The sequence below is a fragment of the Nicotiana attenuata genome, unplaced genomic scaffold, assembly GCF_001879085.1.
Source record: "Nicotiana attenuata strain UT unplaced genomic scaffold, NIATTr2, whole genome shotgun sequence".
NCBI classification, from domain to species: domain Eukaryota; kingdom Viridiplantae; phylum Streptophyta; class Magnoliopsida; order Solanales; family Solanaceae; genus Nicotiana; species Nicotiana attenuata.
The window spans coordinates 93,646-121,437 of record NW_017671250.1 but is presented as its reverse complement, the minus strand read 5'-3'; the positions used below and the strand labels follow the sequence as shown (position 1 = coordinate 121,437).

The 27,792-nt window shown below is 37.3% G+C and overlaps 2 protein-coding genes and 1 non-coding gene across 6 annotated transcripts in view; 2 read left to right on the top strand and 1 right to left on the bottom strand.

Annotated features, from left to right (window-relative positions):
- Window positions 1–924, top strand: part of LOC109207037 (DNA mismatch repair protein MSH5) — a 30,952-nt gene extending 30,028 nt beyond the window's left edge. For both annotated transcript variants that reach the window (XM_019369918.1, XM_019369919.1), the window contains 2 exons: window positions 421–536; window positions 635–924. In XM_019369918.1, the coding sequence (XP_019225463.1) occupies window positions 421–536; window positions 635–721 (203 nt within the window). In that variant the 3' untranslated portion in view covers window positions 722–924. The remainder of the gene's footprint in view (window positions 1–420; window positions 537–634) is intronic.
- A 456-nt stretch (window positions 925–1,380) lies between these two features.
- On the top strand, window positions 1,381–1,453 carry TRNAF-GAA. The gene has a single exon. It is a non-coding gene; the product is annotated as a tRNA-Phe (tRNA).
- A 765-nt stretch (window positions 1,454–2,218) lies between these two features.
- Window positions 2,219–4,975, bottom strand: LOC109207035 (protein transport protein Sec61 subunit beta-like). 3 transcript variants are annotated; one of them, XM_019369917.1, is made up of 3 exons: window positions 4,856–4,975; window positions 3,613–3,614; window positions 2,219–2,688 (listed from the first exon to the last, which is right to left on the bottom strand). In XM_019369917.1, the coding sequence occupies exon 3, from the start codon at window positions 2,684–2,686 to the stop codon at window positions 2,435–2,437; it is 252 nt and encodes an 83-aa protein (XP_019225462.1). In that variant the 5' UTR covers window positions 2,687–2,688; window positions 3,613–3,614; window positions 4,856–4,975; the 3' UTR covers window positions 2,219–2,434. The 3 variants fall into 3 exon arrangements, with proteins under 3 accessions (XP_019225462.1, XP_019225461.1, XP_019225460.1); XM_019369916.1 differs by lacking the exon at window positions 3,613–3,614 and having other exon boundaries at window positions 4,825–4,974; XM_019369915.1 differs by lacking the exon at window positions 3,613–3,614 and having other exon boundaries at window positions 4,856–4,973.
- Window positions 4,976–27,792: the final 22,817 nt, after the last annotated feature.

Genomic DNA, 27,792 nt, shown 5'->3' with positions numbered 1-27,792 from the left:
AGGTCTGCGTATACATTACCCTCCTCAGAACCCACTTGTGGGATCCCACTGGGTTGTTGTTGCATTTGGTTAGGAAAGAAGGCTGTAAGGTGTTTGGTTCAAATTATATGTAGGATGTGATATAAAAGCTTGGCCCTTCTCTTGCATCTTTGATTTTTGATTATCTTTCTCATACTAGCAATCAGTGGTATGAAGATATTCCTTGAGAAAGAAAATGGAAAATAAGTTAGAGAGCCATATCATAATCAGATTTCTGGTAAAAGTCCCATAGCGGAATTAAACTGCATCTGCACTCATTAAGTGCTTCGTTGCTGTACATGTATTGCTATCCCGGTGTATCATCTTCGGCATTTGGAGAGTATTTGTACCCTTTATGACCAAAAAGTTAATTTGACAATTCAAGTGTTCTTGTTCCTGCAGGATTACCTCACGAAGTTCTAAAGCGCGCAGCATTAATATTGGATACTCTCAAGAATGACAACCAAATTGAGAGACTGAGCAGGGATAATGTAATAGCTCGTGATCAGCAGTACAAGGTGTAATACCATTTTAAACAATGTCTCAGAGTTATTAAAAGAAAAGTCATTGTATCAGTATCAACAATTTCAAGCCTTCAATTGCAAAATGAATGCAGGATGCAGTGGAGAAGTTCCTAGCGTTTGATGCTCGGAAAGGTGATCTGCTCCAGTTCTTTGAAGGGGTCTTTTCTACCCAATCCTAAAAGAAATCATATTCCTTTGAATTTTGTCTTTCATAGTCAGTGCTAACTCGGTTATATTTGATCAATGATGCAAAACTGTATCCATGAATCTTTTTGCGGGACTCATAATGTAAGGCAAATTTGGTATCTTCTCTCAAGTCGCTTTGAGCTATGTAAGGCAAATAATTTGGTTATTTTTATAAAAGATACTCTAACGTCGTCAACTTGGCTCTAGTTTACCCATAGTATAAGTTATTGTAATATAATCCTTGTTCAAATGTCCTCTTGAGAACTCTTGAAAGATGATTCAAATTGGGTAAGTTGGGGAATGAATTAACGTGACGATGAACGTGTTTTAAGTTTTTAACTATTTCGAGGGATGGCAATGGGAATTAGTTTATGATGAAACGTCTTCATTTTCTAGGCTACCATAGTGGTTATAGTGTTTTATATAAGTATAAGACCAGAGTTTTGAGTTTTTAACAAGTTATTTTAATTTGAAAGCCACTAAAATCGTTCCATGCATCCTAGAGGGACAAGCTTAAAATCAGAAAGAGATTCTCTTATTGACAAGCATACTATAGTTGTCGTGATTTGTTGGACGCCGTGCATTACAATAACCGTAATACAGTAGCAAGACGAACAAATAAATAAATAAGAAGTTAAATCTTTAAAACATAGCGGGGATAGCTCAGTTGGGAGAGCGTCAGACTGAAGATCTGAAGGTCACGTGTTCGATCCACGTTCACCGCATTTTACCTTTACTTTTTGAACCTTGGTTATGTTTTAGTCTTGGTACTAAAGGGACTCGTGAATTTTAAATCCATAGCATAGATGCAAATTTATGTAAAAAAAATTCTTTTCCACCGATTTTCACATGTTTATGAATAGGCTAATTACGGATTTCTTTCAACTAAAACGAAAAGTCTCTCTCTCTCTCTCTCCTCTTTATGAAGCTTGTCCACAAACAATATGGCTGTGTGCGTCCTAGTAACAATTCCAGCTGGTTGCTTTAAAACTAGTATTGCGAGGAACATCAAAATTAATATGCTAAGGACTTTTATTTCAACAAATTAGTGAGGATTTCTCTGAGACTATTTGATTCTCCCTCTGAAAAAAAAAACACGATTTTCTTCCTCCAAAGCTGTTAATATATTGTACTCCCACCTGACGTCGTCATCAGGGCACACGGTAGAAGATGAGCTTAAAAGAAACTGCAATTCCAAGGACACGCAAATTCGCACTCAATTGAAAAACAACAATTGCCTTTGTCTCAGCTATTCTTTTTACGACACAGATGTCGTAGACCCGACACAGATCTCGTAGGGTCAACGACGCACGATTCAAAACTCGACTCGATGGACCGTTACTCTATCCTCCTAGGGGTTCGAACCTTCAGCACGGCTTTAGAATTATCTGTCTCAGTTCTTTAGAATCATTCATAAATTATCAACATGCACCCGATCTTCCTACCTAATTCTACAAGAGCTATACTGAGAAACCAGAATACAAGTCCAATCAAGGGTAAACGAAACATAACTCGGTACGTCCTATTCTTTCTAGATGTCGAAACAACATAGAAATACCAGTAACTCAGAACTCGAAATTTTCTATAAACTCGTTACAGTACAGGAAAATCAAAAAAGGTAAGTCTATCAGTTCAGTTTGTCTTAGACGAATTCTCAATCAGTTGACACCCAATTCTCTGAGAGAAAAACGGGATATTGAAATTCTCTACCCTTCCCTGCGGACAAAGTACAGCTTACCCATGACATGGAGGACTGCAACAAAAGCTATGAAACCAATGCTCATCACAAGCACAACATTAGGAGAAATCTTGAGTCCTGGGGAATCATCAGTGTAGAACTGAAGCATAGTACCACCGGCTCCTCCAGCAGCTCCACCACTAGTTGTCCTCCTGCGCCGTAGGTTGGCAGCAGAGGCTGCAGCAGTACCTCTCTGTGGACCACCTCCACCCAATGCCATTTCTAATCATCATGTTGAAAAGAAAAGCAAAAACTTTAGATGAGGTATAAAACAGAGGATCTCGGAATGCACTCAACAGGTCAGTAATGCAAATGCTCAAACCCAGGGAATAAGCAAGAAAAATAATTAAGTAATAATAACATAAAAAAAGCATAATCAATTGATAAGCGGAAATTTACAATACAGGCACTCATGCATTGTTAAATTCCTCCTTAAACATGTTACAAGCATTAACGTGTAACTTTATCCATTTGAAGAGTTCAGAAATCAATGGATTAAAAACTATTCCTTTGACCAAATTAAACTATCCTAGTTTGCCTTTTATGGTCTATTACATTGAATCACCATACATCAATCTCAAACTGCTGGTATTTAAAGAATAAAACTTAAATATTTGGTCGTATATGGTTAAATACTTCTCTAGCATTTTTTGAATCTCAAAGGATACAGAAAATATTACTCCTAAAGTGCAGACAATTTGACTAGAAGAGACAAATTAGGACTCTTAATTAGGAAGAGAAGGTACTAAAATTAAGAGGAATGCTCAAGATATTATGCGTATCAAATTTCGATACAACAAAAATTGTCTGTTGGTTCTACACTGAAGCTAACACATTCATATATGAGTTTCAGTTATCCTATACAATGTTTTAAACCATCATCTTCACCATTTATTTAGAGAAAGTTCATTGGGCATTCAACACTGTTGCCCCGTATTGGCATTTCCTAGTACACAAGTTAACTGATTAGGCAATAATTTTGCCTCGTATAAGCATTTCCTGGTCTCACTTAGTTCTAGGAGTTCTATTCAGTGGTTTTAATGAACAACATGCTATAGTTTACAAGCCCAACCTGCCTACCAAAGCTAAAGCGGTTGAGCTCACATTAAGTGTTGGAATTTGAACCTGAGATCACTAAGTTGTTACTTCTACACCTTAACTACTCAACCATCAATCATCCCTTCGGTAATAAGAGTGTTCAAACTTCAATTTTTATAATGAACATGATTTTTCTTGAAATCCTAGTATTCTCATGCTTTACGAGCCATATGCAAAACTACTAATAAATATACAAGTCAAACATCTAAAGTGAATATTTAAGAAAGAAAGTAATGGCCGTTTGCAGGAGCTACTAAATTCATAACATCTAGTTAAGTGAAAACCTCACTGCATATATGTCTTTCATCATTTCACTGTCGAGGTGCGCGCAAGTTGGCCCAGACACCACGGTTATCAAAAAAGAAAATGCCTTTCACCATCTTATATCCATCACTTCCTTATGGAAACATTTGTTTCTTTAATACAAATTGAATACAAATTGATAGACAGAGGCAGCTCTAGGATTTAGGATTTAAACTATATGACTCAATCTTTAAAATTCTTAGTATTGAACCCATTACGATTTTAAAGCTATGGGTTCATTTTTTTTATAAGGTTAAAGCTATGGGTTCATATCTACTATTTGTTGCAATTTGAGTGGAGTTTTACACATATATTTATGTTCCGCGTCGAAAGTTATGGGTTCAATTGAACCTGTCCCTATAATGCTACATCCGCATAGAGCTAGAGCACCTTATATATCAACAATCAGGATATAGTAACCATTCAGTATTACAGTGTAAGGGAATTACTGTTAATAATTTGACTCTTTTGCCTCAAATAAGAAACCGATTACATCGCGAACTAAAGTAATTAGCTAATCTTACCTATAGATTATGTAGTAAATACAAGACATAGAAATACCGTAAAGAAAAATCAGGATTGGCCATCAGTGTAGAAAAATCTTATTCTATATCTCCGTCAAAGATTAATTAATTTCTGGGGGGAAATCTAAATATTAAAAAAAGTCCTCGCTGCTCCACAAGTATGAAATCTTATAACAAATAAGAGAATCATACGATCTGCAATTCAGTTTTTAGAGATCCTCCAAATTTCAATCTCAGTCAAACATTAATTACTCGAATTTACAACTATCGCAAACAGAAAAAATTCAATTTTTCACCACTGACATGCACACACATAAGAATCAATTCAAGCATATATAGGTAGATAAATATAAATCTGCATGTGAAGAAGAAGAAGAAGAAGATAAATCTGCATGAAAAATCAGCCAAAAAAAATAAGAAAATTAAAACTTACAAATGAGAGAGATTAGAGAGGAGAAACTAACTTTTAGATTTTTGGAGATGTTTTAGATCTGTGTCTCCGATGTAGTATTAGGTTTGTAGAGAGAGAGAGATGAAAATGGAAGAGAAAATGTTTACCCGTATTTTGTAATGGGTTTGGATTTCAATCTTGAGTCGTTATGTTAAGAGGAAGCCACATAGAAGATGCCAATCATCTCGTGCCACGTATATCACACGGTAATGAAAAATCACACGTCGGATATATGTGAAAGCTGAAGACGAAACTGCAACAAACTGGATTTATAATTTACGCAAAGCCCTTGACTTATAAGGAAAATAAATTAGGGACATGAATCAACAAATACTTCGAGTTGTCCTCATAAAATTTAATTAATAAAATATATTCTTATTAGATTTTTTAATTGTGTACTCATTTTTTTTAAAAAAAATCATATGATATAATTTAGGGAAATTATTAGTTATGTCAACCCATAAGTGAGTTAGTACAAAAATTAGTCATTCATAAAATATTATCAATATTAGACAATTAACTATTTACAGTCAAAAAAAGATCAAATTTTTACTTTCTTTTGAGTAGGTGTTGTTGGAATAGATTAGATACATTTTAAGAAGTTTAAATCTCAGTTTTAGGATGATTTAGTAGAGTTTTGAGGTGGTTTGAATTGCAAATTCGAAGTAGAAGATGAACATGAAAAAAGATGAGATGTGTATCATACCGTGAATCATTTGTGTATCACATATGTATCATATTTATATTAAATGTGTATCACATATATATCCATATATATCTATGTGGGAGATACATGCGTGATACATGTGTCGTAGAAGAATTTTTTGAACTCGATTTTAACTACGAATTCTGATACCAAATCACCTCCAATCTTCCTCCAATTTGTATATTGATTCATCTATATGTTTTCAATGAATTTCAACTATACCCATTGAAAAAGGTCCCTTTTTGCTACCTCATCCATGAAATTTCATTTCCGTCTTGCATCTAATATTGTTGATCATGCTTAAATATGGAAGAAGATCTTTGCTTGTGATTCTTGAAGAGAAAGCATTCTATAATTTTTGTATATGCTTGGTTAGTTTTGATAAGTTTATGATTAATGGGTAGAAGTTGGTAAGTTAGGACTTATTTGGACAATTCAGTAAGATTCCTCTAATTTAACTAAAATTAAATTTAAAAAAGAAAAAATTTATGAGACTTGAAATCTCAAATATGTCATGATTTTTGTAGCTATAAAAGTATGGCATTATGTGTAGGGATGGACGTTCAATACTTCGGTATAATATTAAGAATTTTGGTTTGGTACTCCGGTATTCGGTCTATCAATTATGCATATCAAATATCGATATACGGTTCAATATTTCTTATTTAGTTCGTTACGGGTTTGACATGAATTCAGTTTATCAATTTGCATGACAATTGTTGCTGCATTTTCAACTTTTTATAAAGCAAACCAGCAAGACAACTGATGATAGGCTATAATTGCATATTTTAGTCGCTTATTACACTCTAATTTACTGCACTTTAGTTGAGTTTGCGCTTTAATCGCTAGTGTTTTGCACTAACGGTGTGTTTTATGCCTTGTAGGAGTGATTTCGAGATATATATATGTTATAGAATGAATTCAAGTAATTTGGAGCTTTGAAGTCTGAGTAAAAGCCCAAGGAATTAAGCCGGGATCGTATTAGGGGGTCAAATTTGATAATTAAGTACGAACGAAGACTCGAGGAGGCATGTTGCGCACTGTCTAGTAAAATAGACATAACGTTTTTCTCAGAACTCCATTTGGACTCCACAATATATGGTTGGAAAGCTAACTCAAAGAGCTACAACTTTCATGTTTTACGTTTTTCTAAATTCCAAACAGAACAGGGCGTAACCGCGGTAGGACCGCGGCAGAACACTGCTGCAGATTCTGAAGGCCACTCTGGCCGCGGTCCTGGCGTAACCGCGGCAGGACGCGTAAAATTCAGGGACCAAAGTGCAAAACACGGAATTTAAGCCCTAAACCCTATATTAAACAAAGAAAGCCGGCCAAGAAAGAAGGAGAATGATTTTTGGAAGTGAAAAACATCATAAGGAAGGGCAAGAGGCAAGGAGGATCATTGGGCATCAATCTTTAATCTTCTTCTTTGTTCTTTTACCTTTGAATATGAATTCTTTTGTAATTTTTGTTATTTTTATGAGTAGCTAAATACTATAGTCTAAGGTTTTGATGGAACCTATTGAAGGATGAACTTCTTGATTATGTTAATATAGTTTGCCAGCTAATCTCTATTTGCTCAACTACGTGTTTGTTGTAGTTAATTGACAAGATCCTCAATTAGCTGTGCCTATTTAGTGTGATAACTCGGAAGAGAGTGCATATTTAGGTAATTGTTGAACAACACCACTCCCAAAGTATAAGAGGGATCTATAACTGCGAGTTTAAAGGCGGGATTAGGGATAACGAAGCCTTGGGTGCAATCTAAAGTGAGCTGTAATAAACAAAGTCAGCTAGCGTATCTCGGGAGAGTGCGTCTAGTAAATTATCGCGATTACTCGGGAGAGATTTACGGTAAAAAGAGTGCTCATGATTGATAGAGATGGTTTGGTGAATCTATATGAAACATAACCGGAAGGGATTCCATCAATAGGGGAAATCACTACCTTAGAACCTTCTCATTATTGTTTACAACCCAAGCATATTTAGTTTACAGCTGTTTATTTACTGTCAGTCTTAGTTATTAGAAATACCATCAACTATTGTTTACAACGTTTGGGGAAGTTGATTATAAATAATTTAGTAAGTCCAACAAAAGTAATTGATATGTTAATTCTCTGTGGATTCGACTCTGGGCTTAAATACTCAGGTTATATTTGCAACGTCCGCGTATCCTTTTATAAGGCATAGTTGAACGTGATCAACAACAACAAAATCAAATATCAAATTTGCATGTCTTAACCACTAGTACAAACACGGTAACAAAAAAGAGCTCAAGTTATCATGAAAAGCAAATCACATTCTAGAGAGCAATTCAAACTATCAGCCCCAAGAAGTAAATCAGCACTCAACACGAGACCTTAAAAGACTTTTTTTTAATAAATCTATCCATTCAGGCTTTTACCTCTCGTGGTGGTGGGGGAATTGTTCTAAACCCCTACCTTGTGTATTACTCCCTTCGGTCTATAATAAGTGATCAATTTGCTTTGGACATACCTATTAAAGAAATATTAAATTTTAGACGAAAATAGTTATTGTGGACCGGAGGGAGTATTAAAGAACAAAGAAAATATTGAGGGACATAAACCTTATCTCCGAGGGAACATACAATGGATAGTACAGGGAATACTCAACCAAAAACAAAAATCCTATTATTCCTGATGGTCATAGACCTTTACAACTGGGAAACAAAGAAACATAGTGCGACAGAGAATCAGCAAACTAGGGTCCTTATTCCCTAGAGACGGACCTCGAATTTGAAGGTCGATGTACACTTTTGGATTCAATCAAAATTTACTTTGTATATAGGATGCCTACTACTAATATATCGCTATTTTTAAAGGCATATACATCTATACATGGAGTTTTTGTCGAAATTTACGGTGCCGATGTCACGACCCAAAATTGATCTAGTTGTGATGGCACCTAACCCAACCCGCTAGGTAAGCCAAATGACATTCAACACAACTCGAATATGAATAGAAATAGTCAATGAATAAAATAAGTGAACTTTTATGCAAAATCCCAAGGAATGGTAATACAAGTCATAAGTCACTAAGACTTGATATGTACATAATAAATTACAAATCTAAAACTGCTAAGGACAAGTGGTAGCCATACCCGGAAGGCAGGTACATCTCAATGCCAGCTCTCGCCGCAACAACATCAGCTCCAAGGTCTGCAATGTGCAGAAGTGTAGTATGAGTACAACCATTCCAATATACTCAATAAGTAACAAACCTAACCTCAAGTTGAAAGCAGTAACGAGTTCGGAAGATGGTTAGTCTCCAACACCATACCTAATAACTATTTATAACAATATAATAAAGACAGTGAAAATACATAACATAAGAGATATTATGCTCAGCTCATTCACAGTTACGGGAAGATAGACATGCTTTTCAAGTATAACAGTCAAAGTCTAAATTTACCACTGAAAATCAACTAAATGTGAATTTTTCCAAAGGAACTGTGTTATTCCAATTTCCGCAACATCAGATAAGAATATTTGTTACCAGTTAGCATGAAGAAAACACGTCTCTGTCTCTATGCCTACAGGTCAATATGCATGTCAAGCCATCAAATGTCATAGTACCGTCTAGCATGAGGAAGTACAACTTTATGCCTACATGTAAAATATATATGTCAAATCATGCCTACATAATACGGGCCTACTCGAGGCCTCAAATCACGCGTAATAACATCAAAACCACTAATCGTCGATCACGATCATTCTCTTAAGTTCATAAACTTCGAACCAAGCGTCCGATTCAAGTTTAGCCAATCCAGAATGGACCCAAATTTTTCATACAAGTTCCAAATGCCATAAAAATGTATTCCAACTCCCGGAACAACAATCCGAATTCTATAACATCAAAATCAACTCTCGGTCAAACCTATGAACTTTTCAAACCTTCAAATTGCCAACTTTTGCCAAATAGTGTCGAAACCTTCTAGAAACATCCAAATGCAAATACGGGCATACTCCCAAGTCCAAAATCACCATCCAGAACTAACGGAACCATAAAAACTATCCGAGGTCAAATACACAAAAGTCAAACTTAGTCAAATCTTCCAACTTAAAGCTTCCTATTTGAGAATCATTCCTCCAAATCAATTTCGAACAACTCGAGGACCAAAACCGACCATACACGCAAGTCATAATACACCATATGAAGCTACTCATGACCTCAAACTACCGAACTGAGTGCAAATGCTCAAAACTATCGGTCGGGTCGTTACATTCTCCCCCACTTAAACATACGTTCGTCCTCGAACGTGCCAAAAGTCATTCCAAAGCCATCAATCATTGTATAAACTTACCATGCACATACTCATGGGAAATCCCACGTCGCTCCATTCCATATAAGCTTGATAACACAATTGAACTGAAGATCTTCACTTCAACCTTAGTCCACAAACCTTAGAACCCAATCTCTAACATCTAGAATTCACCATGAGACCCGATTCTCGCATCTATACACTGTATAAGTCTGAACAAGCTGTATCAAGTCATATCCATAACCTAAGTTATAATCATATGATATACCGCAAAACTCAGGTACTGATAGCAATAACTTCTGACCACAATAGTTGTCCAATAACCAACCCGGTACCGGTAACAAACCCCATATCTATGAAAACCTTATTCTAAACCTTCGTACACTCCAATGATGAAAGAAACACGCAGATACTCATAACCTCTCATCAGATCAACCTGTTGTGGAGCTCTTTCTCCTGATAAGAACCATAACCAAATTTTAAGCTGACTAGAGACGTTATTCTTTCAAACACGCCTTAGTTAAATCCAATAGCACTCATTCCAGATTCAATAACCTCATCTCATCCAGTACAAGTTGCTCGACCAATACTCCACACATGCACCACCTCGAGCCACATACCGTGATATCCGTGCACCAAGAAGTCACAACTCGAATGTACCAATAATGGGAAGAGAATCAAATGAGAGAATCCGCAAGTTCAACAAATACCACCACGAAGCGTAATGCTATGAGCCCATCACACAAAGGAGAAACAAACACACAAAATAAGCATAAAGGATCATATCTCAGCATAACATCGTCACGATGCGTGAACCACTCCAAACGCTAGCCACATGGAATACCTCGAGCCATGACGCTCACAACCAACCATATGCATAAAAACGACAACTACGAGAAGTGATTGATCATAACCACGGAGAAACGGATAGCACAATATACCACCAATAGGAAGACCATAACCAAGGCACAATCAACCATTCAACATACGAAGAGCCATCCCACTCGAATTTCGTCATAAGGCCCAAACAGAACTGCATCATGTGTATATAGTCAACAGTCTCACAATCCATCATAGCATAGAATTGTAACACATGGAACATATCAGAACACAAATAGGATCAACTCTAGCCGATGATAGTCCCCTCAACAATGGTTGTGCTGAGTAAATAAATCCGACCCGATGTAGAATACACATTCTCATTAGGCCTACTAGTAGCCTCCAAATCGATTTTGATCCTCCCGAAATGAGTTGATAACCTTCGCAATGATCCACTGAAACCTATCCATAATACATACCAACAACCGTTTAACTCTGGCCATATCTTCATAGTCCGCAAACAAGGAATAGTCCCCTCTAAGACTCCTAGTCTCCAAATCACAAGAACACAAAAATCTCCATATTCGATCCTGACTCGACCACCAAATGACTGACAGATCTCTCACGCACAATCCTCTTACGAGAAATACTTCCATAATTCTTCTGTGCCACATAGCAAAATCTGAACATCAGTAGTTGGTCAACCGAAAGGTTACCGTAATACCATTAAAGCATCCACAAGTCAAAACACAGTGTGACTTCTGAAATGCGCACCCTTCTTAGGTGATACTAGATAGTGCCAGCACTCTTCTAGCCCTCAGAATCTATCCATGCTGTCTAGAACTCATGACCTTCCCTTTAAAATCGAAAAACAAACTTGTACATACAAATATCAATCCCACACGTCGTACTACATCTATCATGCCATCATAGAAAAAATGAGAACCCCATTATCGACCGCGAATCACAAACAGGATACACATTTTGTCAATTAGAAACCTTCCACTTGACTCCCATCCAAGAGAAAATCACAACACGTAACATACTTCTCATGCCGGTAGAAGACATCTGTCTAAAGCAGTGGTAGAAATCACTGAGAACTCTTCGAAACCTATTAGCACAAGACCAAACCATTATTCCCAATCCCTCTAACTCAACCAAGTCACGCAGGTCACCAAACTCAAGAGTATTGCCACAAAATACCGGTAAAGTCATACCACATCATAAGAACCAAAAGAACCGATCATATCCATTACCATGCTAATCCAACCTACCACCAAGTTGTCTTATTTCTCTGAGGTCCTCCTGAATTGCCTTCTAGCTAACACTCCTCCTTGCCAGTACACCACGATCCTTACCCAAAGCTCACCACAAGAGATCCTAGCATGAAACCACGGTGTCTTAAAGCCCATAAGCCACTGTATTCCCTCTTAATCCCCCAATAGTACCGCAAGCGAAATGCCTACTCTGAAGCGACCTTCCGCGAATCTGAAGTTGTTTCTGTAACCTCTCTGATGCTGAAATGTAGAGCCTATAATGATATAGAAATACCACAAGTCCCGACACCATCCATTGTAAACCTCAGATCTTAAGCTTTTACAAATCTGAAAATTCCTCAAATACCACATATGAATCTTGAACTCATTTGAAACTTCTCGAGAGTCATCCACCCTCTTCTAATCTCAAATGCACCGGCCAAACGAGCCGAACGATCTGTGCTCCCTTAGCACACCAATACCCAAAGAAGTAACCCTACCTTAACGCAACCGAGTGACTCCCACATTACATCCATCGCGAATGACAAACCTATATTATTTCAGTTTTCATATATCCATAAAGTGTGATGCATCATGCATCCAAAAATTTCCCTGCTCAAGTCATCCTCAAGACCAACCTCTGCAAGTTATAGCTGATCCTCAAATATGCCTCAGACCGAAACCAATACAACACATAACCATGCAAACTGATTGTCGATAGTCGACTCCCCCTCTTGGGTCAAATCCATAGAACACAACATCCGAGAACCCACAATACCCTTAATCCATAACTGCCATAATTCCGCATTGCAATTCAACTAAATCCTTCGTAAGCTCATGTAGCACAAATCATAAGGCACCTCAAATCATTTCTAAACTCACATTCATCCTCGTGACAGTCGTGCAAACTCCTTCAAGCGATCCAAACACAAATTACAGCACATACACACCCCGTTGGTAGAACAGAAACTCTTCACAAAGACATCATAGGGATCATACAACCTCTGAACATTCCACAAGAGACAACCCACCTGCTTAGCCTCAATTGGCATCCCTCTACGCCCTACTATGGTCACAATCATTATGCGATCACTTAATCTTCCCGAGTCTAAACTCGTCAGCAAGACATAAGAGTCTACTTCATCCCACACATGAACAACATGAAAGATCCCTCTAGACACTCATAACTCAAGACTATACAACACATCAAGTTAAAAATCAAGCACCCAATAATGCTTTTCACATCCCAAGAAAACTCCTCTCGTCACATCCAAGCCATCTGAACACATCCCGCAGTCATATCATACTTATCACATAGCTATCCAACCACTCACTAAGCATCAATCCCACTCCTTGGGACACTAGCAGACATATAAGTCCAAAAGTACATACTCACACAACTGAAATGACCAAGATCAAGCTGCGTTTTGATCCCGGCCTCAAGTCCTCCAAGCGAGCCTACCTCCACAATGCTGAGAATACATCTCGCACCTCATCCATGACATCACAAGTCGTCAATGCACGACTGATACCGAGTGCTCAGCATAACGTACGCGTGGCTGGAATGAGTCAAAGAGATACGATTCAAGCTGAATCAATGTCGCAAGGTAACGAAAGAAAGATGGAAAATTTTCCTACATGCCCTGTAGCCTCTCGAAGATAGGTATGGACGTCATCATATCGATCTGCCAGACTCTACTAAACACTTTCTCATGACTCGTAGAACCTATGAACCTGGGCTCTGATAACAACTTGTCACGACCCAAAATTCATCTAGTCGTAATGGCACCTAACCCAACCTTCTAGTTAAGCCAAATTACATTCAACACAACCCGAATAAGAATATTAAGAGTCAATGAATAAACTAACTGAACTTCTAAGTAAAATTCCAAGGAATGGTAGTACAAGTCATGAGCCACTATGACTTAGATTTTACAAAATTGGTATGGAATAAATACAATATTTGTTTGGAATGTACATAACAGATTTTAAATCTAAAACTACCAAGGACAAATGGTAGCTATATTAGAAAGGCATGTACATTTTCAATCCCATCTCTAACCATACGCATCAACATCAGCTCAAAGATTTGCATGCAAGGTGCAGAAGCATAGTATGAGTACAACCGACCTCATGTACTCAATAAGTAACAAACCTAACCTCATGTTGAAAGAAGTGACGAGCTCAGAAGATGGTCAGAGTCCAACACCATAGCCAATTACAATTCATAACAATATCATGAAGACAGTAAAAGTACATAACTTTAGAGATATTATGCTCAACTCATTCACATTTATAAAAAAAAAAGTAGATATATTTTTCAAGTATAACAATCAAAGTCCAAATTTACCAGTGAAAATCAACTAAACGCGAATTTATCCAAAGGAATAGTGTTATTCAAATTTCTCCAACATCAGATAAGAATTTTTGTTACCAGTTAGCATGAGGAAAACACGTCTCTATGCCTACATGTCAATATGCATGTCAAGTCATCAAATGTCATATTACCGTCTAGCATGAGAAAAGTACATCTTTATGGGCTACATGTCAAATATACATGTCAGATCATCAAATGTCATATTATCGTCTAGCATGAGAAAAGTACATGTCTATGCCTACATGTCAAATATGCATGTCAAGTTAATGATTTTACCGCGATATCATCAAGTACACTCACTCTCAGCATACTCAAGGTGCCTAGCTCAAATGCCTCACTCCATCACACATGCAATTACACAGCACTGTATGGGTGCCTGACATTAATGCCCCTCACCAAAGCACGTGCATATATCACTGTGCATGCGCTCACTACTGGCATGTCAGATTCTGAAGGGGCGGATCCTGCCCAAGCACTAATCAAAAGCCAATATGGCATGTTGCAGCATGCAACCCGATTCAAATAACAATAAAGCCATTATGTCCTGTTGCGGTGTGCAATCCGATCCAAATATCACTCTCAATACGGATCTAAGACCCACCTCAGTCATCAACTTCTCAAGTATCAAGGACTCACAATCTCATATCACTCAGCCCCAACAACATCACATATAGAAGACCAGAACAACATGTGATGTAACAATGAATAATGCACAAAGACTAAGATATGATATGTAAATGAAAATCATGACTGAGTGTATAACTATCGTTAAGATAGATAGCTCAAAACAATAGAAATAGCTCCATTATGTCTCAACAAATTAATCACATAGCCTAGAAATGATTTCTAACATGAATCATAGATCATATAATCAAATAAGAAGGGAAAATACGGATATTATAAGGCATGATAGCAAAACAAGTCCGATAATAGTCTAGAGTCCACTCGGATCATGAATACTTTGGTATACACAGACACGTGTGTCACCTAGAATGTGCGTCATCCTAACACATCACAAATAACATAGTTCCCAGGGATAATTACCCTCAAATCCAAGTTTAGATATGTTACTTACCTCGAACAAGCCAAATCAAATACTAAGCAAGCCAAACAATACTCTAGAAATTCCATCCCACGAGAGTCAACCTCCTAACGACTCAAAAATAGCCTAAAGCAAATAAAAAACATCACATAGTGCCATAGGAAACAAACCCAAACAACAAAAGGTCGAATGTTTAATCAATACTCAAAGTCAATAGAAAAGTCAACCTAGGCTCGCACCTCGGAACCCGACAAAACTTACAAATTCTGAGAACCCATTTGAATATGAGTCCAACCATATTAATTTTACTCAAATCCAACTCTGAATCAATGTTCAAAACCTAATTATTTACTTTAGGAAAGTTTAGATAAAAAACCCCAATTCTCTTTTAGATTTATCAAATTAAATGCCAAAATCAAAGATGGAATCATGTAATATAATCCAGTCCGAGTCAAAAATACGTACCCCAATCCATGTGTTGATAATTCTCTCCAAAATCAACCAAATCTGAGCTCCCCAACTCAAAATGTGATAAAATAACTCAAAGTCCAAATAGAGTACTTCTAGATCCGCTCCAGGTAAACCCTTCGTGAATGCAGAATAAACCTCGCGTTCGCGAAGCACAAACTTAGCCGACCACAGAATTACCCTTCGCGTTCGTAGCACAGTCCTCGCGAATGCAATGCACAGCTGAATTAAACCTTTACAAATGCGACATAGATCACGCGAACGCAAAGACAATACCTCCAGCTCCCAGCTCTTATATGCGAACTCGAACCCACAGTGAGAACGCGATGCTCAAGTCCCCACAACCTATGCGAACACGATTATGCAGTCACGAAGCGATCGCGGCTACATCTTTGCGATCGTGAAGAACAACTGAGGCATCAACAATCAGCTATGAAATCATCTTTTGAAATGATCTGAAATCTCCCCGAAATTCACTCGAGCCCCTTGGAACCCCGTCCGAATATACCAGCAAGTCCCAAAACATAACAAAGACCTACTCGAGGCCTCAAATTACACATAATAACATCAAAACCCTTAATCGTCGGTCAAGATTATTCTCTTAAGTTCATAAACTTAAAACTTCGAACCAAGCGTCTTATTCAAAGTCTAACCAATCCGGAATGAACCCAAATTTTGCATAGAAGTTCTAAATGACATAATGAACCTATTCCAACTCCAGGAATAACAATCCAATATCTATAATATCAAAGTCAACTCCCGGTTAAACCTATGAACTTTCCAAACCTTTAAATTGTCAACTTTCGCCAAATAGTGTCGAAACCTTCTAGAAACATCCAAATGCAAATCTGGGCATACGCTCAAGTCCAAAATCGCCATCCGAGGTTAAATATATAAAAGTCAAATTTAGTCAAATCTTCCAAATTAAAGCTTCATATTTAAGAATCATTCCTCCAAATCAATTCAGGACAATTCGAAAACCAAAACTGACCATACACAAGTCATAATACACCATATGAAGCTACTCATGACCTCAAACTACCGAAATGAGTGCAAACTCAAAACGATCAATTGGATCATTACAGCCGGTAACCCGTTTAGTATAGCATAAGGTCGCCTCTGTCTTTCCCAGTACAGAGGTAACCAGCTCAAGGTGGTTCAAAGAACCATGCTGACTGTTATTTAGTTCTTCTCCTAAAATTTGAGAGTTGGAGTTTGTTCTTCCTTAAGGGACCTCTTGCCTCACTTGGTAGATATTTTTCTTGAAAAAAAAGTTTGTGTTTGATAATGGTTGAGGCATATTTGGCAAGATCGTCTGCCACTTCATTGCCTTCTCTTAAGCAGTGATTAACTTGAATGTTTCTATATTGAATTTTTCTTTGGATATTTTCAATGATACTTTGTAATTTCCAAGAAGGTTTTGTAAGTTCCCTAGATCATTTGAATTGATTATGGAGTCTAGTTAATGAGCTTAAATTTAAGGGTAAAAGCTTCCGACCTATAGGCACTTCTATCAAGGTGACCAATTAAGGATAGTAATATATCATAATATGGAGCTGTGATACAAAATTTAGGTTGGACTTGGGTTGCGCTTAGCAGTTGGATTGTGCTTATATGAAGTTCTTATACGGATTTTTTCGTATATATATGAAATTTAAGTATATTTACCCGGTTTTAGCTAGATTTTTCTATTTACAGAAAGTAACTAAATTTATTTTATAAAATATACACAAATTCGGTCAAAAGTTATAATTTATATACAACTTGAATATATATTTTTTTATTGTGCAAAATCGATCAAAAACTACAATTCACTACTAAAAACATCTCTTTTTCGACTAAAAAGTTCGATTGAATGTAGTCGGTTTTGAATGATTACTGACCAGAAACCGGCGAAACCGAGTGGGTCAAAAAAGTACCGGTCGGTGTTGAAAATGGATCGGTTTTGATCGGTCAATTGAATTTCATACTCGACCACAGAAACAAAAATAGACAGAAAAACTGATTGAAATTGATTTGTTTTTACCGACCGAAATCGATTGATTTTTCTAAATTATGCAATTATAAAAGCACCATTTGGGAATCGAATCGTAGTTTATATCGTGGCAAGATACTATTTTTCCACAAGGCCATTGGTGCTTTTGGTTTAAGACTTTCATTTTTTATTATACTCTTTGATCGCATTTTCTTTGCGAAAAGAACCGATCAAATTGGGTCAGTTTTATTTTAAAAATAAAATTATCGACCAAATTCAGTGAATTTTTTTAAAAATAAGTTAGCCAAAAAAACATTCGGTTTCAGTCGATTTTTTGAATATTAATTTTAAACTTGTTTTATCTGAAATAAAAACCCGACTGAAGTTGGTCGATTTCTTGAAAAATAAATTTTCTGGTGTGCATAACCGACCAAATGTAAGGCCCCGTGAAAATTTGTACTTAAAACCTAGTAGCTCGTAGTACCCAGTTCCGAGTATGTGTTAGGATTCGGACCCTTTGTACTGATCTAAGCATTTAAAAATCAAGAACCAAAGTTTTCCAGAAAAGTGCTATTATGCGGTCCAGAATGCGGTCGTGAATCAAGTATGCAGACCGCATTTCTATCGCAAAGTGAGTCAGTGTGTTAGTCAAATTTTGAGGTCAAAATACGGTCCATTCTGCGATCGCATAACTGATATGCGGACCGCATAGTCGTCGCATAATCATCTTGGAATTTTGTAAAGGGCAGTTATGCAGTGCATTATGCGACCGCAGAACGGGTATGCGGACCGCATTTCTGCCGCAAACCCAGACAGTAGGATCAGATTCTTGGAGCACTTTTGCGGTCCATTCTGCGGGCCGCATTTCTTCTTTGCGATCGTAAATGCGATCGCATACCTGACTCGGGGCTCCTATTTTTTTTCTAAATTTTAAACCCGAACCCTTCTTCAATAAAATACCCCAACCCCTCATTTTAACATATTTTCTGAACAAACTAGAGAGAGGGAAGAGAGAGTTCTTGAGTGATTCTTCAAAGTCACTCGGGCTGGGAAATTTCAAGCAATTGTCTTCATCTCCGTTCTTGCAGGTAAAATACCCAGCCTTTTTCATTGGTTTTCAAATTTAAACAAAAGGGGATTCTCATCCATTGATTCTTGAAAATAAAAGTTGAAAACATTCATGCATGTTCTCTAATACCTACAATCTAGTAAAAAGAATTGGGTAGGAGTATAGACTTGCAAAAGGAGCGGTTGATAATCTAAATAAGTTCGGGTAGTAATTGTGAACTTCAATTCTAAGATATATGTGTTAACTCGTGAACTAGATTGTCGGTACTAGGCTGTTGGTGAGCCGAAGTAGAAGTAAAAAGGGAAATTCGATTCCAGGTACGTATGGCTAACTTTGACCTTTGTAAAGTCACCTTGTTTGGTTTACGAGTATTTGGTATGTGATACCTATGTGGACTATTTATGAATTCTTGTGATTGATATGCCTTGAACGTTGTTGGTTAAGTCTCCCGATATAATGGTGTAAGTAAATGGCAACAAACCAAGTGTGTGTGTGTGAATGTGTTTATGTGGTAAAAGTTGTGTAACAAATGATGGAAAGAAATCGTGATTGATGCAATTGAAAAAACTGTGGTAATATCATATGTGACTTGTCGTGGGCAATTATCGTTGTGACTTAAATTGTATGCGGACTGTTGTATATGATGGAAATGGTATTGATGGTTATGAAAATTCTTTGTGATTTGTTGTTGTTGTCGTGTGAAATGTGATTTGTTGTTGTTGTTGTTGTTGTGTGAAATGTGATTGTTCGGTGGGATCGGGTTGCGCGCCGCAACACGAAGTAATAAGGTGTGGGTTGTAATGATAAGGGTGGCCGAGGTAATAAGGGTGGAAAAGTGATCGAAATCACTATTGAAATGAACATATGTGAAAGTTGTGAAATCATTGATGTGATGAAATAATGTTGAAAGGGGAAAAGGGGAGATTGTGAAACTTGTTTGGCTTTGGTTGTTCCTTTCATGTGCATTTGATTGTTGATTCTATTACTGTTCGTTATTTGTGCATTGTTTGAGTTTACTTGGGGTAAAGTTTGTTCATACATAGCAGTACGATTCAAATGTACTGACGTTCCTTTTGCCGGGGGCGCTACATTCGTGTTATGATTGTAGGTGGATCTATAGCAGGTACTCCAGTCCACCGACAGTAGCGCTCCTTCACTTCCCATCAGTTGAATTGGTGAGCCCTTTTCCTCTCGGGGTCCTGCGTGGCTCATGCCGCTTTTCTCCCCGGAGTCTTATTTTTGATATTTGTGTAAGGTATAGCCGGAGCCTTGTTACCGGCAAGTGTTATAAAACTCTTTTGTATCCTTAGAGGCTCCGTAGATAGGAAACGTGGGTTATGTACTTATGTATTTTGTATATGGGCAGTATAACTTGTAAACCACGCTAAGTAACCATGTATGTTATGTATAATTCGTAAAAAGGTGTTTTAATTATAAATGACTATTCCTTTTGATTAATGAATAATGAAAACACGGGGTAGCACGTGGGATAGCAAAGGCACCCAGGTCCGCTTGACTAGGGCTACCCGGTCGAGTGCCGGTCGTGCCCCTCGGTTTTGGGGCATGACACCAAATCGCTCTGAATAATTTTCCTCATTTTGGCGCAAATCAGGTCGATTTTGTAAACCAAAATTGAAAATTAAAATACTTTTAAAAATCGACGGACTTCGGACACGGTCGATCGATTTTTTTGTCAGAAAAGTGTATTTTTAATAGTGATTTACATAAAGCTTATAAAACTTGTACATAATTATGTTAGTTGTATATATTTTATGTCGTTTGTACACCTAACAATATAAAATATATACAATTATTTATAGTTTCTTGTTCGAGTTTCAATGTGAAGTTCCAATCAAAATCAACTCAAATTTTCACCAGATTCTCTCAAAATTGAGATATAAACTCCAAAGGATATTCCCAATAATTTGTAACAATACATAATCCAAACAAATAATAGTTTTGTAAAATTTAATTTTCAAATTCAAAGCTTCGAGCTTTTAGTTGTCATCAATGAGATTTTTATTGGATTAAAGGGCTTTGAATTTAATCTACTCGCTTTTGATTAATACTTTTAAATTTACTGATTCTAAAAAATTAAAAGAAATCAATGATCTACCCTCTTTCAAAAGTAATGATTTGTGCTCATTGTTTAACATAGAAGAAGAAAAACAGAAAAGATAAAGAAAGAGAAAACATAATGGAAGGACTAATCAGCATATGAAATAATATACAGATATAACAAGTGAAATAGTATTGAGCCAATGATCATACAACAAACCAGATTAGCAACTACTAGACGAAGATAGAATTTCAGGTGTGAGAAAGAGAAAGAGGGGAGAGAAAATAGGGAAGATTAGACTCTAATATATTATTTTGTACTGTATATTAAATTGTAGTTAAACCTCCCTAGTGGGAGCAAAATAAATGGTAAAAATCCATTTTTTATATAACTTAAATGTTCAGTATTTCGGTATATACTAAAATATTTACACCCTAATACCGAGGGCCAAACCGAAGTACCAAGATACTAATATATCAGTACCAAATATTGAAGAGCCGAATTAGTTCGTTTTGGTCCTTTTTTTATTTTTCTTTTTATTTTTCAATTTTTATGTCCACCCTTAATTACGTGTGTTTGGTATGAAGAAAGTCATTTTTCATCAAGATAATTTTGATGGCTGATTGGTGAGTGAATAATATTTAATATATANGCAGCATAAAGCCTTTGAAGTTAAATCCTTTTTGTTTGGAATAGGGTATCTAATCCAGCGAAGTGCTTTGTTCAAAGGTTTATAATTGATGACTAATCGAGGGACACCTCGTTCTATTTCAGAGTTTTTATTGACGTAAAAGGCAGCACAACTCCAAGGGGATTTGCTTGGAGAGATGATGCGTTTTTCAAGAAGATCATTGATTTCATTTTGACAATGAATGGTTAGCTCGTGATTCATCTGAATAGGACGAGCTTTTGTAGGGATTATTTTTTCATCAAAGTCAGGTTCGTAAGGGAGCCTAACAATGTGTCTCTTGCGATTCCAAAAGGCTGTAGGTAAATCAGCACAAGGAGTTCCTAATATAACTGGATTAGTAAGGTCTTTTACTAATAGGAAAGACACATCATCCTAAAGAACAACTTCTTAAGAAATAATTAGGTTTAATTATTATATATAAGAGAAGACATGTATCCATATATTTGATTTTCAGATCTAACTTTTCTACATAATATTGAGTTAAGAACTTGAATATTATCCTTATGGAACCCAATGGTCTCTTGAACCAAGAACAGGAAGCATTAAAGTTATCATCGTTAATCTTGTTGTAATTACTTGCAGATCAAAGCCATGTCTTTCTTCCATCCTTTTTCCTCCCCTTCAAAAAACTCCTTCTCTTCTACAACTTCTTCATCTTCCTCCACATCATCCTCCTCCAATCTAAAACTCAAAGAAGAAATTAGCTTTTCTGATTTGCAGCAATCAATTGATGACTGGAAGATCCCTAAACATCCACAGTCCACAATTTACAAGTCTTCACGATGGTCCTTAACCAGTGACTACCATATTTCTAAAAAGAAAGCCGACATTTCGGATCCTCCAATACCTACTCTCCCTCCTCCGGAGAAACAAATTACTGAGACAATACCAAAACAATCTGATACAGATATTGTTTCCACAAAACAAACAATTTTAGTTGCCTCCAAGCAACTCACAAAAAGCACAGCTGGACCAGACCTGCCCAAATATAGAAAGCCATCAGACTACGCCATGAGCGGAGTCCCCCAAATTCGTCTGAAAGAAGATTCAAGACCAATCTCAATTTCCAGTCCAAAAAAATGGGCAGACCTAGTTGAAGAAGAAGAATCTCAACAATCTCAAGCTCAACTAGCACAAACCATGTCTTCTCCTTGGACAGAAGAAGAATTCATATAATGGCAACAACTCATGGGCATAAAGAATCAAATGGCCATGCCTGCCTTATTTAAAAAGTAACTGAGAGATCAGTATCAATTATATAAAAATTATTGTTCCAATGTGGCGGCACATATATATATATATATATATATATATATATATATATATGTTAAAAGTTAATAGTAATATTAGCAAATTGGAGAGTGTTTACATGAAAATTTTGAGTACTAGAGATCAATAATAATGTTCAAGTTTTAGTTGAACAAAGTAATATGAAGTTAAAAGTTAAGATAGTTTAAGAAAAATTCACTCATTAGTAAATAAAGTCATTTTCATCCTTTTGACAAAATTTTCATAAATGACTTCTATTATGCCAAACGTCATAAAATGACTTTCTCACGGACGCGAAGTCATTTTCCCTCGTACCAAACACGAGAGAAATTAAAAAGTTTGAGATTATATTAATTTTAAGTATAAAAATATTTTATTCTTTTTTAAACAAATTGATAGAATAATAATGTCACATAAAGTTGGACGGAAAAATATTAACTTTTTGATTTCTTTTAAAAGTAAATAGGAGTGTTCTTTCTTTTCAAGCTTTCGGCACTACAATTTATAGAGCTTACATCAATAATCTTTTTATCTTCTCTCAGGATTTAATTTAAGTTGGTGTAGTCGCAATTTCTTTACAGCCTATTTGGAAAGACACCTTGGAAATGGATTTGAGTGTAATTGAATGTAATTACACAGTTTAGCATATTTATTTGACGTAGTAATTACTTGGTCAGCATGAAATTGGGTGTAATTGGAGGGGTGTAATTACACTCTCCAATTCTCAAGGGGGAGGTGAGAATTGGTGGTAATTACACTGTGTAATTACGAGGTTGCTTTTCAGTTTCTTTCCTTTTTGTTTTTATTTCAATTTATTTTCTTTATAACTTTTTATTTCTATTATTTTAATTTTTTAATTTAATTTCTACATTTTAATTTCTTTTGAAATTTTAAAGTATATTTTTTGTACATTATTTATCTTTTATTTTTCTATCTTTACTTCTTGTGATTGTCATCTAATTGCTTATATATTATTTTTTATTATTTTATTTTTTGAAACTACGCCTCCTAATATTAGAAATATTGAATCATTAACAAACTTGGCATATAATGAGTGATGCAATTAAAGTTGAATTTCGTTGTTGAATGTGGATGTCACGACCCATTTCCACAATAGGTCGTGATGGCGCCCGACACCGTTGCCAGGTACGCCAATGCGGAACATTTCCATCTCCTTATGTTAGTTTTAGCGGAATTTAAGTGAAATAATTATCCGAATTTGGGTTCGCTACCGGAAAGTGATAGATAAAATAAATAACATAATAATACAGCCCCAAAACTAGTCTACCAAAGTGTGTGCCAAGATCTGGTGTCACAAGTACGGGCATCTAGTAGAATACACAAAAGAATATCTCTGTCCTACTGTCTGAGATAAAGAAAGACAGCAAAAGTAAAGGAAGACTCCATCCGGTTGCTGGGCGGCATAGGAAGGAAGCAGCTCACCTTGGAAGTCTATGTCACAAACTCAAGGGCGCGCACCGGACTGGTAACCAGATGTATCTGCCTCAAATCCTGTACAATTAAGTACAGAAGCGTAGTATGAGTACATAAACAATATGTACCCAGTGAGTATCCCGTCTAATCTCGAAGAAGTAGAGACGAGAGGTCGACTTGATACTCACTAGGGTCAAATAATATATCGAGGTAATTATACAAACCATGAAGAAACACTAATAAGCAACAATTTATAACAAGACATAAAAGTCCCACTCTCCACTATATCTCCAGCTAACCATTTACTTTTATTATATTTATCAATTTATGTCGGTCCATGAAAGGCGATATCAATACTTAAAAACTCTCAGGCAAGCAACAATAGCATGCGCAAATAAGCCGAGGCGACGGCCCGATCCAACAGAAATAAACTGTGCACTTGCCGAGGGTCGACGACGCGCCTATAGATGCATCTATTCATACCGAGGTGATCGGCCCGATCCACACATAATGAGAAATATCAAGTATACACACAAGGCGCATCAATAGTCATTAATACCAAGCAAGACTTCAACAATTATACAAGTATGTTCTTACTCCCTTTTTAAGTCTCTAGCATATCCTAGGTGTCCGTATTAACTAGATAATATAGAGATTTATATAAAATAAGCATGGTGTGGGTCCTAAGCTATCCGGACAATTAACATAGTAGTAGCTACGTACGGACTCTCGTCACCTAGTGCGTGCGTAGCCCCCGCATTTAGCAACAATTACTGTCACGACCCCCGTTCACCCTCCATGAACATGTCGTGATGGCACCTAGTTCCTAAACTAAGTAAGCCTAACAGTGCGGAAATAACAATTTAACTTGAGGAATAATCAATTAAAACTGAACATATGAAAAATAACAACTGAATATAAGGCCGCCCGGCCTATACAACTCTAAAGATATGCGGAAGTCTACAACTCAACCCCAAAACCCGGAAACTCACGGGAAACACAGGCTAATAGAGTTACCATAAGTATTCTAATCTCCAGAATATCTACATCAAAAGTATGATAGGATAACATCTCTACAGCTAGAATAAGGAAGAAGACTCTTCGGCCTGCGGACGCTGCAGATATACCTCGAAGTCTCCGTGTATCTCCTCGCCTCAAGGATAGTGCGCCTGAGTGGAGGTACCTGGATGATCTGCACATGAAAAACATGCGCAGGAAGGGCATGAGTACACCACAGCGGTACTCAGTAAGTGCCAAGCCTAACCTCGGTTGGGTAGTGACGAGGAAGGTCAGGGCCCTACTGAGATAAAATATAATAATAAATTAACAGTATGAAAAACCGACAATAATAATGAGCACAACAGTGAGATAAGACAAGTTAAACAAGGCAATATCAAATACACAAAGAACGGAACAACCACGAAATAAGTACAGCTCAATACCAAGGTAACAATGAGGATCTCCCAGGATACCGTCCTGTAGTCCTTTTCTCATCTGTCCGGTGGATCTCCCGGGATACCGTCCCGTAGTCCAACTCATGTGCCAAACCGAAGGATCTCCCAGGATACCGTCCCGTAGTCCTACCATAAATGTGCAGGGGGATCTATCGAGAATCTAACCCGTAGTCCCAAAGTAAAAGTGCAGGGGGATCTACCGGGAATCGAACCCATAGTCCCAAAGTGAACAAACAAGGGGGGGAACTACCGGAATCCCACATCCGTAGTCCCAATATAAATGCGCAATCACAGCCAGAAGATACCAAGGAATGAAGTACAAAGACAAACAACAGATAGTACTAGACTAGCATGCTTCACGTAATACAGTCAAGGCAACTTAAGCAATTAGGCAGGTTAAATCAACTAAACATGCTTCTCTAATCTAGCACAGGTTATAATTGCAGGTAGAGTAAAGCAAATATGAAAGAAACTCGATCTCAATGTCTTAAATAAAATCAGAATTTTCAACAATCGGCTCAAGTACGCGCTCGTCACCTCACGTACAAGGCACTCAAATGTCAAGTAACAATCCTAAGGGGAAAGGTTCCCCACACAAGGTTAGACAAGCCACTTACCTCGAACCGGCTCAATATCACTAGAAACCACGTCCTTGCCACGAGTATCCGACTCCAAATGGCTCAAATCTTTTCAAATTCAATTACACATTGTAAATAACATCGCAAACAACTGGTTTCACTATTTAATTCAAAGCTATGACGTGAAATTAGGTAAAATGACCAAAATGCCCTTCCGGCCAACGTCTCGGAATCGAATAATTTTTATTTTTTCAGAACCCTCGTACTCTCACGAGTCTAACCATATAAAAATCTCCCAAATCGGAGGTCAAAGGCTCACCCAAAACTCAATGGTTTAGTCTAAGAAGTTTTCTCCCATTTTGATGCCAAATTCGAAATTAGATGATGGATTAAGCTATATATTGATGGAATACAACTAAAAGGGATTAAGAAAACGTTAGCCAATGATCTTCACTTCAAAACCCACTCAAAATCGCCCTCTCCCGAGCTCTCAATTGATTTTTCCAACTTTTGAAACTCAACCCTCGAAATTCCCTTTTCTGAACAGGTGTTTCCGCTTCTGCGGACAAGGGAACGCTTATGCGGAAAAGCAACCGCTTCTGCGGTTTTCACTTAATAGACCAGATTCCGCTTCTGCGGTACAAATCTCGCAGGTGAGAACCGCATCTGCGGTCAAACCTTCCGCACCTGCAGAAAAGATGAGGAGTCCAAATTTGGCATCTGCGATGGGCCGGCGGCTTCTGCGGCTCCGCACCTGCGGAACCCAAACTGCAGGTGCGGTTATGACAGGTACCAGAACTTCAGCAGCCCATTCAACTTCAAAACTTTCCGTCAGCCACCCGAAATTATCTCGAGGCCCCCAGGACCTCAACCAAAAGCGCCAATACTACCTAATACCTTATTTGAACTTGTACCAATCTTAAAAATACCTAAAACAATGCCGGAAACCCGAATTAATCAAAGATTCAAGCCTAAGAACTTCAAATTCGAACAAAACACGCTTTCGATCAAAAACCTAACCAAACCTCGTCCAAATGACCTGAAATTTTGCACACACATCCCAAATGACATGACGGAGGTACTGCAACTTCCGGAATTCCAATCCGACCCTCGGATAAAAAACTCACTATAGGATCGGAACTTCAAAAATTCAAACTTCGGCATTTCAAGCCTAAATGAGCTACGGGCTTCCAAAATACATTCCTAACACGCTCCCAACCCCGAAATCACCTAACGGAGCTAAAGGAACCATCAGATTTCCATTCCGAGGTCGTCTTCACACTGTTCCGACTATGGACCACTTTTCCACACTTAAGCTCTCATTTAGGGACTAAGTGTCCCAAAACTCTCTGAAACTCAACACCGAACATCCCGGCAAACCAAAATAGCACAAATGAACTTAGGGGAAGCAGTTAATGGGGGCGTTAATTCTTAAGACGACCGGCCGGGTCGTCAGAATTACTCACTTATTA

What these genes read in the sequence shown, in the direction of transcription:
- LOC109207035 (XM_019369917.1), bottom strand. Translation starts at nt 2,686, where the DNA reads ATGGCATTGGGTGGAGGTGGTCCACAGAGAGGTACTGCTGCAGCCTCT.